At 39.6% G+C, this 18,683-nt stretch overlaps 1 protein-coding gene across 1 annotated transcript in view; it reads right to left on the reverse strand.

Annotated features, from left to right (window-relative positions):
* The window catches only part of DNAH3 (dynein axonemal heavy chain 3), a 614,138-nt gene that overhangs the window by 485,910 nt on the left and 109,545 nt on the right, over positions 1-18,683 (reverse strand). The window contains exons 3-5 of the mRNA XM_086940811.1: positions 17,179-17,401; positions 16,498-16,567; positions 3,037-3,223 (exon numbers count right to left, since the gene is read on the reverse strand). Coding sequence (XP_086796937.1) covers positions 3,037-3,223; positions 16,498-16,567; positions 17,179-17,401 — 480 coding nt within the window. The remainder of the gene's footprint in view (positions 1-3,036; positions 3,224-16,497; positions 16,568-17,178; positions 17,402-18,683) is intronic.

Genomic DNA, 18,683 nt, shown 5'->3' on the forward strand with positions numbered 1-18,683 from the left:
ACAAAATGTTCGAAATGTGATTTGACAGCAGCTGGAATAGAACATATGCTGTTTTCTTGCCCAAAGCTACTTACATACTGGGAAGGTATAATCAATGTTTTAAAAAGTAAACAAATTAATACCCCGTTGCTCTCAGCACATTTGGTGCTTTTGGACATTCAAGACGTTAATTGCTTGTATAAAGATCTTATAACTATAACATTTGCGTTTGCTAGGTTAGTGATAGCAAGATCATGGATTTCTAAAGAACCGCCAAATATATCAGAATGGTATAGTCTGGTAAACGAAATAAGAATAATGGAACTCACGCTAGCAAAACACAGAGGCCCAAAAGCGTGCAAAAAAAAGGAAAAGATTTGGAAACAGTTTTTGGAATTTTGAAAACTTAACTGCATAACTTCTATTTGAAAATGAGGCCAAACGTATTGGTGATTTTGTATTTCGTGTTAAAGTCTTCATTTGCTTCGTTAAAATGTAATTGTATCTCCTCTGGCCTTTATCTATGTTTTTTTATTCTTTAATTTTTCTGGAATCAATTGAATGGTTTACTAAAGTATACTTTGATATTTTTCGATATGTAAATGCAACCTGCTCTTTCTTGCAATAATAAACATACTTTAAAAAAAAAAAGAAATTATTCTAAATATTGACAGAAGAATTTCTTTTACCACACAAAATGTTCTTTAAGTATCTGAAAGTAGACAACTATTTTATGATCTACTTTTCATATAATAATTTTTTCAGCTACAGACATTTGCTTGGTGCATGATGTACAGCAAAAGCAACAATGTATAAACATCTAGGGAGTACATTATATATCTAACAGATCAGTACAGTGGCAACAACGGAAAGGGATAATAGGTTTAGGAAGCTAGTTCTTTATATGATATACCAAAAGGAGGTATATCGTGCAAAGAGTCCAGGTAATCCCTTACTAGTGGACAGGGGCTTGCTCTAGCAATCTCAAGGTGCTCTCCTAGGAGGTAGTGTGGTCAAGCAGCTTTAGGCTTATCAGAGAGGAGTGTTAGACATCTGCAATACACACACAGTCAATAAAAGATACACACGGCTCAATAAGGAGATCCACACCAATTTATAAAAATAACACATATCTTTATATATATTTAGGCACCAGAATCAATAATATCAGGTAAGTATGTTTTGCAAGAGAAATACTTTTGGTTTTAAAAAGTCGACAGTACAATTTTCAGTAGCTGCAATGTTATCCTATCGGAGGAAAAACAAGTACCACATACAGATATAGCATAGCAACTTATGAGACCAATCTCTTGGACTTAAGGTGAGTATGGGGCATGGGGCAAGGTCCAAGGCTGCACCAGCAGGTCACCTCCAATGGCACTAGGGCGGCCGGGTACATTGGTGCAATACAGCGTCAGATGCCCAATATTAGGCTATGGGGATTGGTCTGCGTGAAAAGTGGCTTCAGGTTTGGACTGGGAGGGCAGATGGACTGAACCATCAGGGGTGTTCAGGCCTCACAATGCTCGGAGACGTGAGGCTACCTTTGGTCCTCTTCTCCACGGGCCAGGGGTGACACGTGCAGAGGTGTACTTAGGTGTTAGGTTTTTGTCACTGGGAGCAGTCTCGTTAGAGGGGGTCTGCAAACAGATGCTGCAGGTGGCATAGAGAAGTACACACTGGGGAAATCCAAGTTGGGCTTTGAGTCTGGGGGTTCTGGGGACCATGTTGGCACCATTGGCTCACTTCAGCTCAGGCTAGGCGATTCAGGTGCAGTGAGGCTTTCTGGTGTCTGGTTTTTGCAGTCTTGCCTCACAGTTCTTTCTTGGTACCTGCAAGGAGCAGGGGAGCAGCTCCACTTTTCCACTGGAGTTCCTTGCTCATGGGTCAAGTGCTGGCAGTACACCTAGGCTTTGGAGACACAGCAGCTGTAGGACAAGTCATCTTTTGACGCAACTGTCAAAGCCAGCACACAAGACGGCAGTTGTTGGTTCTTCCGTTCTTGCTTCTTTCGACTCTTCACATCTGTCTTCTTCTTTCAGGTCAGCAGGATATGATTTTCTGGTGCCAGTGACTCCCCTAAATACTAGATTGAGGGGCATTAGGGGAGTGTAGGGTAGTAGTCAATGAGCAACTGACCCCTATGATCACTACGCCCCCTATATGATCACTTCCTGTGGGAAGGGGTATAACCATATGACTAATGTGCTTATGATGGTTAATGACATGTGCAGTTTTTAAATGTTTACTTTAGTGCAGTACATGTGATGTTATGACAAATGCCTGATTGGCAAAGTGGTTCATTATCTACGTATTGCTATGACAATTGCCTACAAGGCAAAGTGATGTATGTGATTGTTGTCTAATGTGTTTTATGTATAATACAAAGGATATTTTTATATAACCTTGTGTGAAGTCTCTTTTGTTGTGTGCCTATTGTGTCACTGGTCTGTGTTACAGATTGCCTCTGGGATACACCTGACTGCTCTGCCAAGCTACCAAGGCTGTGAGCAGAGGTTGTCTTGGGTGTGTAATGCCCTTATACTGACCAGAGTGGTGGGTTCTGCCTAGCTTAGGTGCACACCCTAGCCAACCAGAAAGCCCATTTCTAACAGTCCTAGTATGACAATTGATATAAGACATACCTCTATACCTTCTGTGTTATAAATACCTTACAAAGTCATATTTTTCTAGGCACAAAAGCCACACTGGAGCTTAACACACAGAAGCTATTCAATATTATTATTAAGTTGGGAGGAAATAGAACACTATATGCTCTGCTGCTGACTTATAGGGGATAGGATCGAGAATTCTGTCTGTGCTTCTGATATGTTGCTTAATCGAGTGACAGAAGAAAGTAATAAATGACATCAAATTTGTTAAGCAACATTTAACAGGAAACTGTGAAGAGTGAAATGTTGCATGAAACAAAGACTCATCTTACCACACTATTTATTTAGCCTGACTTGCCAAAGGAACATTTGCACATACTGCCCTTGTATATTTAGATGAATACATAGTTCAAAGATAATATATAAAAGCTGAATCTGTCCATACTTCTATATCTCTTTCTGAAGGTGGTTTTTCTTTCTGATTTATTTCCTCGTCATGTCGAAGCATAATGTGCATCTGTTCTTCAGGGGACATTGGTCTACTCGGTGGGTAAGCTGAGTCTTCTTTTACTGTGCTTTGCCCCACATCTTCTTTTGATGGTTCAATTTTGCAGAGCTGTGAAGAGGAGGCTCTGGAATAAAATGGCATGGGGTTAGTAGGAAGCTGGATAATAAAAGCTGCCAAGTGACTTCAATGAACCAAATCACTTTGAGCATAAGCACTCCTCAACCCAATCAATTCCATTTAACTTAATTTATATAACATGCTTTGTGAGAACAAATGTGCACCGTGCACATACACAATCTAAGCATTTGTACAAATACAGAAGTCCAAAGTTCTCAAAGGAGGCTTCTGCGTTTATCAGGAGTGGCTAGATGTGTGATCCAGTCCTCACTCTCATGTAGGCAGGAGCAGACTGTTTTGAACAGAGGTAGTAGGAGACCAGATAACGTCACATTCCCCAGGAATTCTTGAAAGATAAGGAACAGAAAACTCAGGAAGAAACACAAATGGAGAGTCTGGAGGCCTGGCCATTGGCAGCTGGGGCACAGAGGGATTAAGTGAGCCTTCCAGGTCAGACTAACACAAAAACCAATCAGTGCAATGCCTTGAGGGAAAGCAGGTGAATTTAAGAAGAGGTAGTAATTGCGGGCAGTTGCTATGCAACCGCTTAGTTTTATGATTCCACAATCATATTTTAAGCACAGTTCTTTCTCTTCATTTCACCTTTGTTGTTTTGCCCCATTCGAGCCTTGTTTCTTCCTCTCATACAGTTGTGTAGCGTGATATGAGCACCCCCGCCTGTGCCTACCAGGTTCTTTGATTCTGCTTGGCTGATGTACAAACTTACCAGTGTTCTCCAAGTTTAGGAACTTTCTGTCTTGAAAACTACCTACTCCAGTATCCATGTTGTACCAGATGCTGGAGGGATCTTATGCTTTATGTTTCCTTTTGGTGAAGTGAGCGAGTTCATGTCCTTTGACCTGACAAGATATAGCTCCCTGAGACTCCTTAATTCCATCAGCGAGAAGGTTCCTACAGTATCTCTTTTGATCAAACCCTCGACCCAATTTTCATTAACTGAGAGAGGAGGCTACCGATTTCAATCCAAGCTAAAGGCCACCTGTACCTCTGAGTGTGGTGGCTTGCTGGAGTAGCCTTGAAATCTAGGATCCAGTTTCATTAAGATCAGATTGTCACAAGGAACTGAACATACATCTGGCACACAGACCAGTGGTCTGAGCGCCTCAAATCAAGTGGGAGGGTTGAGGGCGAGCTCTATTCTGGAGCTTGATAGGGGGAGGGAAGAAGTGCAGTGGGAGGAGAGGGTTGGGGCGGGGGTGGGGGGGGAAAAAAAATGCGAAAAACAAGAGTTGGAAAGGAATAGGCTGCAAGTTAATTTCAGGTATCTGGATAAGATTCAAGGTAGGAAAGGCAAATATCTAAATCATGTCAGACATTAGAATCTGTAGTATCAATACAGGGGGTTTAAATGATTGGAGGAAGAGGCAGAGACTGACCCATTTAATTAGAATAAACAACCTTGATATAGTATGCGTTCAGGAAACCCATATTCCCTGGAATAAAAGGAAGATTTTGGAAATGTATGGGTTTACCCTGATTGGTTGTTCCACCCAGTCATCAATGATAAGAGGAGTGGCTGTGTTAGCTAAAAACCATCTTGGTGGAGCGAAACGTATTAAAACAGATGGTTCAGGTAGATGGCTGCTGGTGGAAATGAATATTGGGTTTACATTATGTGTAATATATGGCCCAAATGAGGACGATTCCTTGGTGTTTGATAAGCTGGAAGAGGAATTGGCTAATTGGGATGCTCCGTTGATCGTATGTGGGGATATGAATATTTCTGCAGATTGGTGCCAGGGGAGCTTATATACAGGCCGGAAACGAAAGGTCAAAGTAGCAATAAGTTCCATGATACAGTCTTACGGCCTGGTAGACGTCTGGGGAGACAAGATGCCAGGGGATAGTGGTTATACATATTTTTCCCATCCAGTACAAAAATACTCTAAGCTAGACTACTTTTTCATTTCAATGGGAGAGATCGGGAAAGTAAACATTCAGAAATTACCAAGAATAATTTCTGATCATAATCCTCTGGTACTTACTTATAAAGTTCCCAGTGTATCAAGGAAAACCTCTAGATGGACTTTTGACAGGAAATTATTAAATGACGAAAGATTTTTAAATCACATGAAAATGTGGTCAAGAGAATTTTTTGATTTTAATAGATACAGTGCATCCAGAAATGGTGTCTGGGAATCGTATAAAGCGGCACTAAGAGGGGAGACGATCAGTTGCGCATCAAGAATCAGGAAGGAAGATAAGAGCAAGATAGATAACTTGATAGCAACCCTGGCTGAAATAGAGAGACATCATATTGAAGAAATAATAACTGGCAAAGATAGTAGTGAGACTACCAGAAATATGGCCAGGACCAAGGGTGACCTTTTAAAAATAATTACTCAGAAGGAGATCTGCGCATACCAAACGCAAAGAGCGAGGCGTTATGAGACCGGGGAGCAGGCAGGCAGAGCATTAGCACTGCGTATAAGGCAAGATATGAATAGAAATAACATTAGTAAGCTAAGTTACAATGGGAGAGAATATAATGACCCGAATTCTATACTGCAGGTATTTCAGGAATTTTACCAAAAACTATATGATCAGGATCCAGTGGCTGGATTTCCTATACAAGACCAATCGTTTATAACACCCAGGGTGGAGGAGGAAGATAAGGATCGGTTGGAATTGGGTATAACAAAGGAGGAGATAGAAAATGCTTTGAGTGAATCAGCATTAGGTAAAGCGGCAGGACCAGATGGGATCCCGATCGAGGTATATAGGGCTCTGAGGGAGGAAATTCTGCCAATACTGGAAGATCTCTTTAATGGTGTCATATGTTCAGGTGTTATTCCGGATAGTTGGAAGCAAACTAACATTGTGGTATTCCACAAAAAGGGAAAACCGGAGGAAAACCCGGGCTCATATAGACCGATCTCCCTAATCAATACAGATGCGAAATTATATTCAAAAGTTTGGGCTAACAGATTAGGAGGGATTATAGGTAAATTGGTATCGCCCTGGCAACATGGGTTTGTCCCCGGTCGGGGTACTACCAAACACACTGCAAGGGCTATCTCATTATTTGATGCCGCAAATATGACAGGGAGTGATATGGCTATGATTTTATTAGATGCCGAGAAGGCGTTTGACCGTGTTGTATGGGATTTTATGTGGGATGTGTTGGAGAAAAGAGGTTTTGGTGTAAACTGTAGGAAAGGCATTAAAGCCATGTACGCGGATCCAGTCGCCAGAATCACAGCTATGGGGCTTCAATCAGAGGAGGTAACAATCAAAAGAGGCACTCGCCAGGGTTGTCCCTGCTCACCTATATTATTTGCGCTATATATAGATCCTTTGATTAGGAAAATCCTGGTCTCAGATAGAATATCCCCTGTTATTTCGCATGGTCATACTACTAAGATACTAGCATACGCGGATGACTTGGCAATTGTTACTAACAATCCGGAAATAGCAATACAGGAATTAAATAATCTGGCTTATCAGTTCGGGGCATATTCAGGGTATAAACTTAATACGGAAAAAACTATAATAATTGGTACAAAGAATATCCAGAAAAGAGATCAAAGATATGTTGATGCTGCTATTTACTTAGGAGTTAAAATTAATGCAGATGTGGGAAAGATAATCCAGGAAAATTATTTACCAGTATTGGCTGCGATAGAGAAAGAATTGAAGAGAATTGATGTTTTACATTTATCTTTGATTGGGCGAGTCAATGTTCTTAAAATGACAATGTTCCCGAAACTGCTGTATTTATTTCGTGCTATTCCCTTATTAATTGAGGAACCTCTGATAAAAAGAATGGAATCAGTCTTCTCACAGTTTATCTGGCAATATGGTAAAGTAAGAAGATCGTTAGCCAAAATGTCACTACCTTTAGAGAGGGGAGGATTAACAGCCCCCAATCTCAGACTATACCATTGGGTCTGCTTAGCGTTGCATATGAAACAGTTATTATGCTGTAACATCCCGGTAGGTCAGTCTGGCTTATCAGGAATTCCCACAATTTACGAATTAGTAATTGGTGAAAAAGCCAAGGGGATCTTGATACGGGAAATAAATGCACAATTTTATAAGAAAAGTAAAAGCAAATTGATGCTAGATGTATGGGGAGTATGGAAACAACTGCTGAAATTTCTTAAGATTCCGAAGATTAATGGTAGTCTAGATCTCTGGGATTCAAACCCTTTTAAACATCTTGGACAGAATAGAAACAGCGCTCTTTGGAAAATACTGGGTATCCGATATCTGGGAGATGTAATGAGTAATGAGGAGTTGGTGGGGTTCGAGACTTTGCAACAAAAATATGATATCTCAGCAAATCACTGGATGTTGTATAATCAATTAGAACAAACAGTGAAATCCATAAGACCCAGGGTTTCCATTCAAGAGATGCACCCAATTGTTCAATATATAAGGAATGGTGGTCGCAAGATCAAATTAGGCTACGGTCTCCTGTTGCAGAGTTTGGAAGATGACATGGTGCAAGTAGAAAACGCGTGGGCTCTTAGAATTGGGGATCCAAATGTTGACGTAGACTATGCTTTAGCACTGAACAAGAAGATATTAAGAGCAACTAACTTAAAAACACAACATTATAAAACGATATTTAATTTATATTACACCCCATCCAAGCTGTTCCAATGGGGGAAAAGGGATACAGATAAATGCCCGAGATGCGATCAAAGCCAGGCAGATCTAACTCATATGTTTTATTCTTGCCCAAACTTGAAACCTGTTTTAACTGAAATGGAGAAATTTTTATCGGGGCTGCTAGAGGGTCAAATTTCTCTATCCCCAACGACTGTGTTAATTGGCAGGGATGAAAATCTGAAAATCACACATGAAGCGGAAGCCCTTGTCTTTCTTTGTGTTGCAGTGTTAAGAATTCTAATAGCGGCAGCATGGAAAGACTCAGTTGCTCCCTTATTCCAGGTTTGGCTGACAAGATTGCTAGGAATTCATAATATTGAAGAATGTCTATATAAATTTAAGGGACAGAAGAAGAAATTATTCAGTGAAAAAATCTGGGCACCCCTTAGTAAATGGAGGGAAACAAGAGGATGAATTGATTGAATTTTTATCTGTTTGCAAATTATTTTTTAGATGGAGATTTGTATTATATACTGTAGAATTGTGGTTTTTTAAACTCTTTTGTATTTTTGTACCTGCCATCTTATCCATTTGATATCTTATCATATGTATGAATGTATATATTTCTTTTTGTATTATGTAGCACTATTCTAATCCAACTCAATAAAAAAAAAAAGAAAAAAAAAATGAACATACATCTGGCATTTGTGTCTTTATGTAACATGCAGCAAAGACTGGAGCCTGCAGGAGGCACAGGCCTTTGTCCATTAGTACATTTGTTATAGTGAGTCTTAAAAAGCTTGCAGTGAAGACTTTCTGACAACTCTTAATCCTCTTTCTGTGTAGGGAAATGTTTGGCTTGGTACACATTAGCCTTGCTTTAATACATGTAGTGTGTACATTGGCCTCATTGATCACATGATATTAATATGCACTGTTGGAAAACAGCTCATTTACTCAAACCATCATGTTGTCACTATTTCTATTTTTGATTCTTTCTGCACACTCAAAACGAAATAGAATTTAGAAAAAAAGCCCCAATGAACAACTGTTCGTGTGTGCCCAATATACATAGTACTAAAGTAACTAGCCAAGGTTACCCAGGATGAAATATAATGGCAGGGTTTCACATTCATCTTTGTTATATTTACACCTTCCTATGTAATATCTGCCTGCTTAATTTCTCTGGGGGGACATAAGCCAACGCAGGTCAGTAAAGATTCCTCCTTTATTAGCAGTGCAATAATCGGCATAATGCATTTCAGCGTCATAGCCTTCCTCAGATGCCTTCGATCTCATCGTCATTCACTGTCCACCTTTTTAATATGTATATATATATATATATATATATATATATATATATATATATATATATATATATATATATATATATATATATATATATATATATATATATATATATATATATATATATATATATATATATATATTTTACCGGTCGCCAGTAGGTAGTTATAGTTAGGATTGGCTACCATAGGAAATCCGCAACATTCTATTGGGAATAACTCTGGCGCCGGTTGAGGAATTTGCGTGTAATTTTCCAAAATTTTGGCCAGCTCCGCTCCGCTCCTTCCCTGGAAGTTTCGGGGGGATTTGTGAAGTGGGGGCTGAGAAAAAAGGGTGGTCCCAAAACGTGTTTTCCCCATGTTAATTTCCATAGGACGGTCTGACAAGTCTAGAGCCCGAACCGCTGAATGGAATTACGCCAAACTTGGCAAAATTGTAGGGACTGGTACGCAGATGTACCTTTGTTATATTTGCTGAAAATTGCTCCAGTGGTTTTTTTGTAAATTAACTTCAAAAACACATATATATCTATATGCGCGCTTCGAGCGCTTACAGGTAAGCGTACCGGGGAGCGCACCCGGCGCGCTACGGGAGTGCGCGAGTGGAAAGCTGATTGGCTATCGGGTGTCTGTCAACATTCTAAACAGTCCGGAGAGTCCGCCATCTTGTGTCTCGGTAGAATCGAGACACAAAAGGTGAAAAAAGAAAGGGGGATATAATTAAAGGGGGGCAGAGTAGACACCCCCTGACCCCCTAGGTTTTCTGAGGAGGGCCTAGAAGGACCCTGAAGGGCAAAAACACTTTTCTTTTTTTTAATTTCCGCGGGGTTAGCGCTGGGTGCGTTCCCAGGTGCGCCCTCCAGTACGCGCACCCTGAGCGCATCACGGGGAAAACAGAATTGTAAAATATGTAAAGAATACAGCTCTTTTTTGAGAAATGGAGGTAGTTCTGAAAAGAACCTTTTTTTTCTTCTTTTTTTTTATTTTTTTTTTATACTTTATTATAACGATTTTATATTTTTTTGTATTTTTTTATGGGGAAAAACAAAACCAGGGATTCCAAAACTGCTCAACATGAGCAAAAAAAAGATGAAAAATTAGGGACGGGGAGGGTAGCAGTGTTCCTGTCTCTTCATAGCAATGAGTTCAACGCTCTGCTCCCCATAGCAGAGCAGTTAATCACAGTCCACGCATAGAAATTTTATGCCTGCAAAGACCGGCTGCACGTTAGGGATCATTCTTCCACGTGGTGTTCCCGAAGCTGTTGCTCCACCAGTGGAGGTGCTGCCGCTATCTCTTCGTGCATTCTGTGCCAGGTCTCTGACACTCTCCCTGACAAAATTATTTGGGTGTATTCTCTGGACATGCCAAATTAAAATGGCATTTCCAAAGCTATATTTCTTATTAGGATTGCCTCTGGATGAAGTAGTGCCACATATCTTGCAGGTTACCTTAGCAGCATTAACCTATTTTTTTCCTTCAGGGATGGAAAAAAAATTCCAAATGAAGTGGTCCTTTGTTTTGTGGTGAGGAGGGTCCTCAGGCAAAAAACCATTAGAATCACTGCTGGATGACTCTCTTTCAGCCATTGCTGTAGATCAGAAAACTTTGAGAAGCAGATAATGCACAGAGCACCTCTTGCTCTCTCCAAGTACAAAGCAAAAGTGAGAGAAATGGGTGGGGTTCTCAATATTTGGAAAAAAAATGTTCTGAACCAATGAAAAGTGTTATTTTAAGGTCACATGGCTTGACGCACTTACGCTACGCGCCCCGGAGCGCTTACGCGGCACGTACGTGGGCGCTTCCTGGAGCGTTTCCAGGGGCACTTACGCAGTGCGTAGCAGTGACGTTTTGCTCGTTTTTCCGGAATGCATTTAAAGTTCAAATACGGTTCTTAAATATTATAAATAGTACTTTTATATATTATTATTTACTTTTAATACAATTTTTTTTTTTTTCGATCGCGATAGGGCGCTCTTGCTGCGCGTACCGGCGCACCGGTGCACAAATAATAAAAAAACATATATATGAAAAACATGTAAAAAATTGTTTTTAGCAAATATAGAATTAGGAAATAATTAGAAAAAAATAAAAAAATGAATAGATATAATAATTACCTATCATTAAAATACAATATTTCACTTAAAAATTGTAATTTTCAAACTCGTTAAAGTTACGAATTAGCTTTTTAAAAAAGTTGCAGATTCACTGAAAAAACCATAGGTTTCACACACGTTATAGTTAGGAATTAGCTTTTAAAAAACCATAGAAATTCGCAGAAAAAAAACCATAGGTTTCACAATCGTTATAGTTAGGAATTAGCATTTAAAAAACCTTTGATATTCACTGAAAAAACCATAGGTTTCACACTCATTATAGTTAGGAATTAGCATTTAAAAAACCTTTGAAATTCACTGAAAAAAACATAGGTTTCACACCAGTTATAGTTAGCTGAACATTTTACTCACACAAAACCATTGAAATTCCCACGTTATAGTAAGTTGGACTCACTATAACTCGCGCGCCCGCAATCCACTGCTGATGATGTCACATATTACATCATTCATGGCATGGTCAGTGACATCACTGATGACATCACTGATGACATCTCAAATGACATCACTGATGACATTACTGATGACATCTCAAATGACATCACTGATGACATCACTGATGACATCATCCATGTGATAATACGATGCACCTCCTCGCACTCTAATCTAACCTTTGATACACCCAGTGATAAATACAAACTACCATTCTTGAAATTATTGACACACCAATACCAGTAACTACATACGCACTCACTGATTTCGAGGCCTACACACACATCCACTCATTCACCCATACAATCACTCATACATACAGTCACTCATCAATAGAACACTATCATATCCACTCATACATCTATACAGACACTCACACATTGACACTCATTCACGGAGTTACTTACACACCTAGTCAGTTATGCAAAGAATCAATCACACTCCCATTTCCTCATCTACGCAGTTATACACACTAAACCTTACTTATTCAAACATATACTAACACATACTTACTCTCTTTTACAATCACTGATACAAGTACACATTGATCCATACAGCCACTTACGCAATCACAGGCTCCCATGTATAGTCATTTACATATGCCAACTCTCCCAAGCACTATGTTTTACATATGTACTTATTTGGACATGTAGCACTGAGACATCCATTCACTCACCAACGCACCCATGCACATAGTCAACCGCCCATACAGCTGTTTCCACATGCACTCTTTAACCCATACACCAAGTGAATCAACTGCTCACACATCTATGCTCAGAGTCACACACCTCCCAGGCACTCACACACACACTCAGCCTCACATACACATACTTAGGCAACCAATCAATAACCCATATAGCCACTCATATAGCTACTGATCAACACATGCAGCAGCTTACACAACAACAGACATAATGATGCACACATGCAGACAGTTTAGTCACTAACCCATGCATTCAGTAAGACACATTTAATCACTCACTCATACAGTCAGTCACGCACCTTCTAAATCCTTCACCCAGACACTTATACATCCACTCATTCTTCAATATGTAAAACATATTTAAACTTTACAGAAACACACAGAGACTGTATGATGTCATCAGTGATTTCATCAGTGATGTCATTTGAGATGTCATCAGTGATGTCATGTGAGATGTCATCAATGATGTCATCAGTGATGTCATGGACCATGTCATGAATGATGTAATATGTGACATCATCAGCAGTGGATTGCGGGCGCGCAAGTTATAGTGAGTCCAACTAACTATAAAGTGGGAATTTCAATGGTTTTGTGTGAGTAAAATGTTCAGCTAACTATAACTGGTGTGAAACCTATGGTTTTTTCAGTGAATATATATATATATATATATATATATTCGAAACAGTTCCTGCCCGTCCCCCTTCAAGGAACAACAGCACGCAGGCACGGAGCTCTCAATACCTCCCAGGCAAATCAATGACCTCGACACAGAAGAATGCGGCAAAGCAGTGCAGAAGTTTATTTCGGCATAGGATAGCTCAGGTAAGTTCCCTCCATAATGCGTTTCGCTCCTCGTGGGAGCTTGGTCACATGATGTGTCCATTTTCTATGACGTTATTTAAAGTGAACAAAGTGAATAAAGTGCACAAATGGCCTTAGAAAAAAGGCTCAATGTTTTCCGCATATTAAAACCAAACAAATAGACATTAGCATCAAAATTACAGAATAATGGTAGTGCTCTGGTTAAACATTTTGTACTCAATTGATCATTGTAGGAATTTATACGTAGTGCAGTAAAATAAACATATCTAGAGAATATACAAAATATAAAATGTTAAATCATCAGAAGACATATTGATCTTAGTATGCAAAAAACGCTGTTCAATAAAGAGCTTTGTGCAAAAATACATATCAGCATTTTAATGCTACCACAATTCGATAAATCGTAATACTGTTACTACATTTAAATATGATCAAAGCTTTGGGATCTTGTCCCATAATGCGTGCGATATACATAGAAACCGACCTAGATCACAACCTGTAATGGAGAAGGTATACACCACACGAATCTGACCATCAATCTATAGCCAACATCAGTGCTAGAGTAAAGTACTGCGAATCTGGAACTATCCCTCTGCCATATACGATGTTTTTAACTAAAGTGCTAGTGCAATCTCATCTCATGGCAGATGCTTTGTGTTTCCAGACCAAGTCTTAAAACGTTATATATATATATATATATATATATATATATATATATATATATATATATATATATATATATATATATATATATATATATATATATATATCTTGGCTATAATGGCTATGATCCATGCTACTTTTGAGCTACCATTGTTTCTATATTCAGATATGATTTCACTCTAACACTTTCTAGAATTCTTCTCCAATCATATTTCAAGCAGATACAACAGGTTTCATTTTGAGCCCGTCTGTTACAGAATGTGAAAATCTAAGATTCATTTTATGGTCAAGCCCACGGAACGTCATTTTGTCATGGATTATTGAAATGAGATTTGTATAGACTTCCTTTCTATGTATAAGAAAGAGCAAGTTATAAGTAATAAAAATTATTAACATTATCTGAATGTACATTTAGGTTAGTGACACTGGTAAGCAGTTAGTTGATTTAGAGGTTACATTCGTTAAATAATATAATTTCACTGTTGCCTTCTGATACTAAATAATATGAATTTAAACTTTGTATTTTATACTATGAATTGCTTGTGTTCCTTTGAAATTACATTGAAATATGAAAAAAACAACTCAAAGTGGCCATGGGATTATAATTTATATCTACTTTTATAGATTGCCAAAAGAAGATTGCTTCCATTGACATAAGGCCTGATGTATATCTTGGCAGTATGGATACTCCATCACCACCGTAAAAGCAGTACTTAATTTGAGATATGTTTTGGGACAGGTACTTATTTTGCCTCATCAGACATTTCCAGAGAGCAGGAAAGGGAAAATCACACAAAGGGGCAAGACGGGAAAATTGTCACAAAGTGAGAATGCAGGAATCTGCAAAAGTGAGAAAATTCCGAAGGGGGTGTCTGGTAGTGGATTAAAGAGGCATGAGGTTGATTTCAGACTACACAGTCTTAGTACAGAATGCTTTGACATTTGATTGCACCACCCACATGTTTCAGAGGCGAGCTTTGGGCACCGGCGCTCATTCTGTTACAAATTAAGCACTGAGCTGCGAAAGAGTATCTATTTGTAATTTGTAATTTTGTAGGGGTATTTATAGAGCGCAACGTTCGCTCCGGAAGGAGCATCTTGGCGCTGAATTCCTGGTAGGATGTCAACTTTCTACATGAAGGTTGAAGAATTAGATGGCTGCCATGGTGTAGTCATCGGGCAGGCTAAAGATCCAGGTTTTTAGTAATTTCCTGAAGTGTTTTTCTTGGGTTTGGGACCTCAGGTATTTGGGCATGAGGTTCCAAGCTTTGGTGGCCAGGTAATTTAGGGTTTTGCCACCTTTGGTTTTCAGATTGAACCTGGCTGGAAGGAGTAGATTGTCATTGGAGGAGCGCAAGGACCTGCTAGGGATGTAGTGAGGGAAACGCTTGATGAGATATTTCGGACCGGAATTATTGAATGCCCTGAAAGCAACAATAAGAATCTTAAAGAAGATTCTTTTGTGAAGTGGGAGCCAGTGTAAGGATTTTAAAGCCGCAGATATTGAAGATTTTCTGGGAAGCTTCAAAACTAATCTGGCTGCAGAGTGGAGTACACTTTGGAGTTTTTTAAGTGTAGCTTTCTTGGCGCCAGCTAGAAGACCGTTGCAGTAGTCCAGACGTGCGAGGACTAGGGCCACTGTTGCGGTTTTTCTAGATTCTATCGGTAAGAAGTCAAAAAATTATAGCACCAAGACTGTGGCCCACATACCCAATTTAAATGTGGGAAGACGTTTTATTTAATCACAGCAGAGACTACTCTGTCTCTGCTGCGAATATACCCTTTAGACGGCCCGATAGAGTTAGGGCCGTCAGAAGTTAACCTCTTGTTCAGCCCATCTAATTTCGATTATCGGTACTAGACGTCAGTTTTCACTGTCCATCACCACCAGGAAAACCCCGGTGGTAAGGGGCAGTGAAAACTACAAAATGCTCTCCTCGCCATGTGAGAGGACTCCCATGGTGAGGGGAGAATTGTCTTTTTTTATTTTCAAAAAGAAAATTCTGCTTCAGGGTTTTCTTTTTGAAATAAAAAAGAAACAGTATGGCAATGCTTTAGGAAATTAGTGCCAGCCTGGTGATCATTTTATAATTTTGTGGGTGGTGGCGCAGTCAAGGCACGGAGTAAATTACTTCATCCCCAAACTTCCGTCCGCCACATTATAAATCAGCCCCTTACTCATCTTTCTTCATGTATTTTTTGTGCACTGTACTCAGAGTGGTAAAGATAAACCTCCCTATCAGAAGCTCAACAGCAACAAACAACACAAGGAAAATAATATAGTATTTATAAGTGGTTCATACTGCCATTACTCTTCTTTTTGCTTGAAGATTGATTTTATCTGGATGTTTTAATTGTCATAAAGTAGAATTCCCATGCCTATGCACACATCATGCCACTCACACACAAGATCTAATGCATCTAACTACCGTACACACTGCATTGTAAAGCAACACACTAACAAGCTACAGTTACAGTTTGAGCAAAGAAATATTTCAGATCAGTATACTGGTGCGTATAGCACATGATGGCAAGATATAGCTAGTACAGCGTTGGAGAATTCCATGCATGGTCTATAGAGCCAGAACTGTGTTTAAAATGTATGGACATGGTTCCTATAAAATGTCATAATTGGTATGTTATTTGCAGATAAGAATCTTACCTAGCCTTGTCAGGTTTACTTCTTGGTGAAAGTTTAGGTCTCTTTTGGGAAGAAGCAGTATCTTTAAAAGCTGTAAAGATTAGTTAAGGGGATGTCTGAATGTAACTGGAGAGATTAAAACTCTAGAAATGGTACCACCAACACTAAGCGATGGGGTTGGGGACGAAGCATGCAGTGATTGTGCAAGTTAATCCTATGACTATTATGATTTAAAATGGTGCTGCCTGCTTCCATCCAGGCCCCCCTATGACAATGCTATTCATCAGGTCCAGCAAGACATACTGAAGATGATGTGGGCTGAAAACAGTAGTGATGTCAGTCAGTCGAAAGTGCCTTGACTGGGCTTTGATTATGTCTGTGGACAAACTATGGTTATCTGTGGTTTACACATGATGAACCAGGGATAGCCATTGTTTATCTTTGTATTATTTGACCGTGTAATTGATTGTGGCATAGATGATGGAGGACTAACATTAATGCAGGAAACAACCACCTTCCTTGAATGACAATTGACACACAGTAAGTTCAAGTTCTCCCTATATCTATTGCTGTGTAACCTACAGGATGACTGGTGTATATTGTTCGAACATCAATAGCAGAAAATTGATCTCAAATAGCAAAACCATGTATGATCACACCAACTGGGTGCAAAACAGCCTTATTCTGATTAAGAAAGGATACGTGACTTTGCTCTCTGCCTTGGCGAGCCCACCGAGCTTCTGGGACTAACAGGTGCCATCTTCTTTTGTAGTTCTCCTAGCTTCAGATTGCGTGCAGTTGGTGTATAGTTGTTAGCTATAGAATCACTTGGACCTCGATGATAGGGCTGTTCTTTAAAAGGGGCAGCTATAGTCCATGATGCGAGTTGCATCATAGGAGGGCGGAAGCTGTGCTTAAGGACAATCTGAAATTGAAAAACAAATCATGACTTAAAATGAGAAGATTATTGAAGGGATCATACAAACTATACAAAACAAGTTTTAATGATGAAGGAAATTGCTGAAGAAAACAAAGTGGAGTGTGTTCAAGTCATTTTTTCTGAAGTTTACTGTCAAATGGGGTGGGAGAACTGCTAACATTCTAGGCAAGACATCCTCTATGGTACAGCTACTCACCTGGACCATCTATGTCTTTATTGTATGTATTTGTTTTTTACTTGTAGTAATTTGTATGGAACTGGCGCAGCCCTGGACGCCTCTGGAGCACTTTCATTAGTCAAGTGGTATATGTATCAAGGTGGGCAGATCACAGCTGTATGGACAGATGTTTAACAAAAAATGATGGTGTGCACTCCCACTTTACATATCAAGTGAGGAGAATAACACTAGTGCAATTGCTAAGTATACACAGGGTAGACCAGGATATAGTCCAAGTGTAGGAGGTGTGCAGGTAAGTGGGAAGTGACAGGCAGGCATGATGAGGGAAGATGCGTGCTTGGGAGATCGCCAGGACCCCCAGGTTCCTGGAAATGGTACGTCTTTCAGCCAAATAGCCTGTTTACTTGGTGTGGACCGCCTGGTAGATTAAGCATAGTGATTAGTAGTTTATGCACCGTTGGTTAATGTGATGTTTGCAATGAGAGGGAGCCAGTGAACTTGTTTAAAAACTTGGGTCATGTGTGTTACATGTGCACTGTCCCGTGACCAGGTAAACAGCAACATGGAGGACATTCTTTAACTAGTCTTTGAAGTGGAGACATGAACCTGTGAGAAACACAGGATCTTGGCAATTCAGTGAGGGAGGTGTAGAAGCCATCAAGCAGTATGGAACTGAGGCATTTTTGAGTTGGGGGTCACAACGTGTCCCAATTGGTGAGATTGAACATGAATTTAGGTGGATTAATACCAATTTAAGGTCACATATGGATATCCAGATTGAAATAGTTTCTATTTACTGACTTGGGTGCAAATGATCCTTTGCCGGTAGAATGATAAACCAGAAGAAGGCAAGCCTCGAAAGCTCAAGCCAGGCTCAAGCCTGATCCTGGCTCTGACTCAGCTAGAGGTCTTGTTAGAAACTCAAGCCCTTAACAAAGCGAGTTTTCATGTGACTTCTGCCTCTCATCCACACTCTACCCTCGCACACAAAGTGGTAAAAACAAAGCATTAACATTTGCGGTAAAAAAAAGTGAGACAAATAAATAACCATTTAATGGCTGATTTGTTCAAAGGGAAACCAGAAAACCT

This window comes from Lissotriton vulgaris, chromosome 10, assembly GCF_964263255.1.
Source record: "Lissotriton vulgaris chromosome 10, aLisVul1.2, whole genome shotgun sequence".
In the NCBI taxonomy this organism is placed as follows: domain Eukaryota; kingdom Metazoa; phylum Chordata; class Amphibia; order Caudata; family Salamandridae; genus Lissotriton; species Lissotriton vulgaris.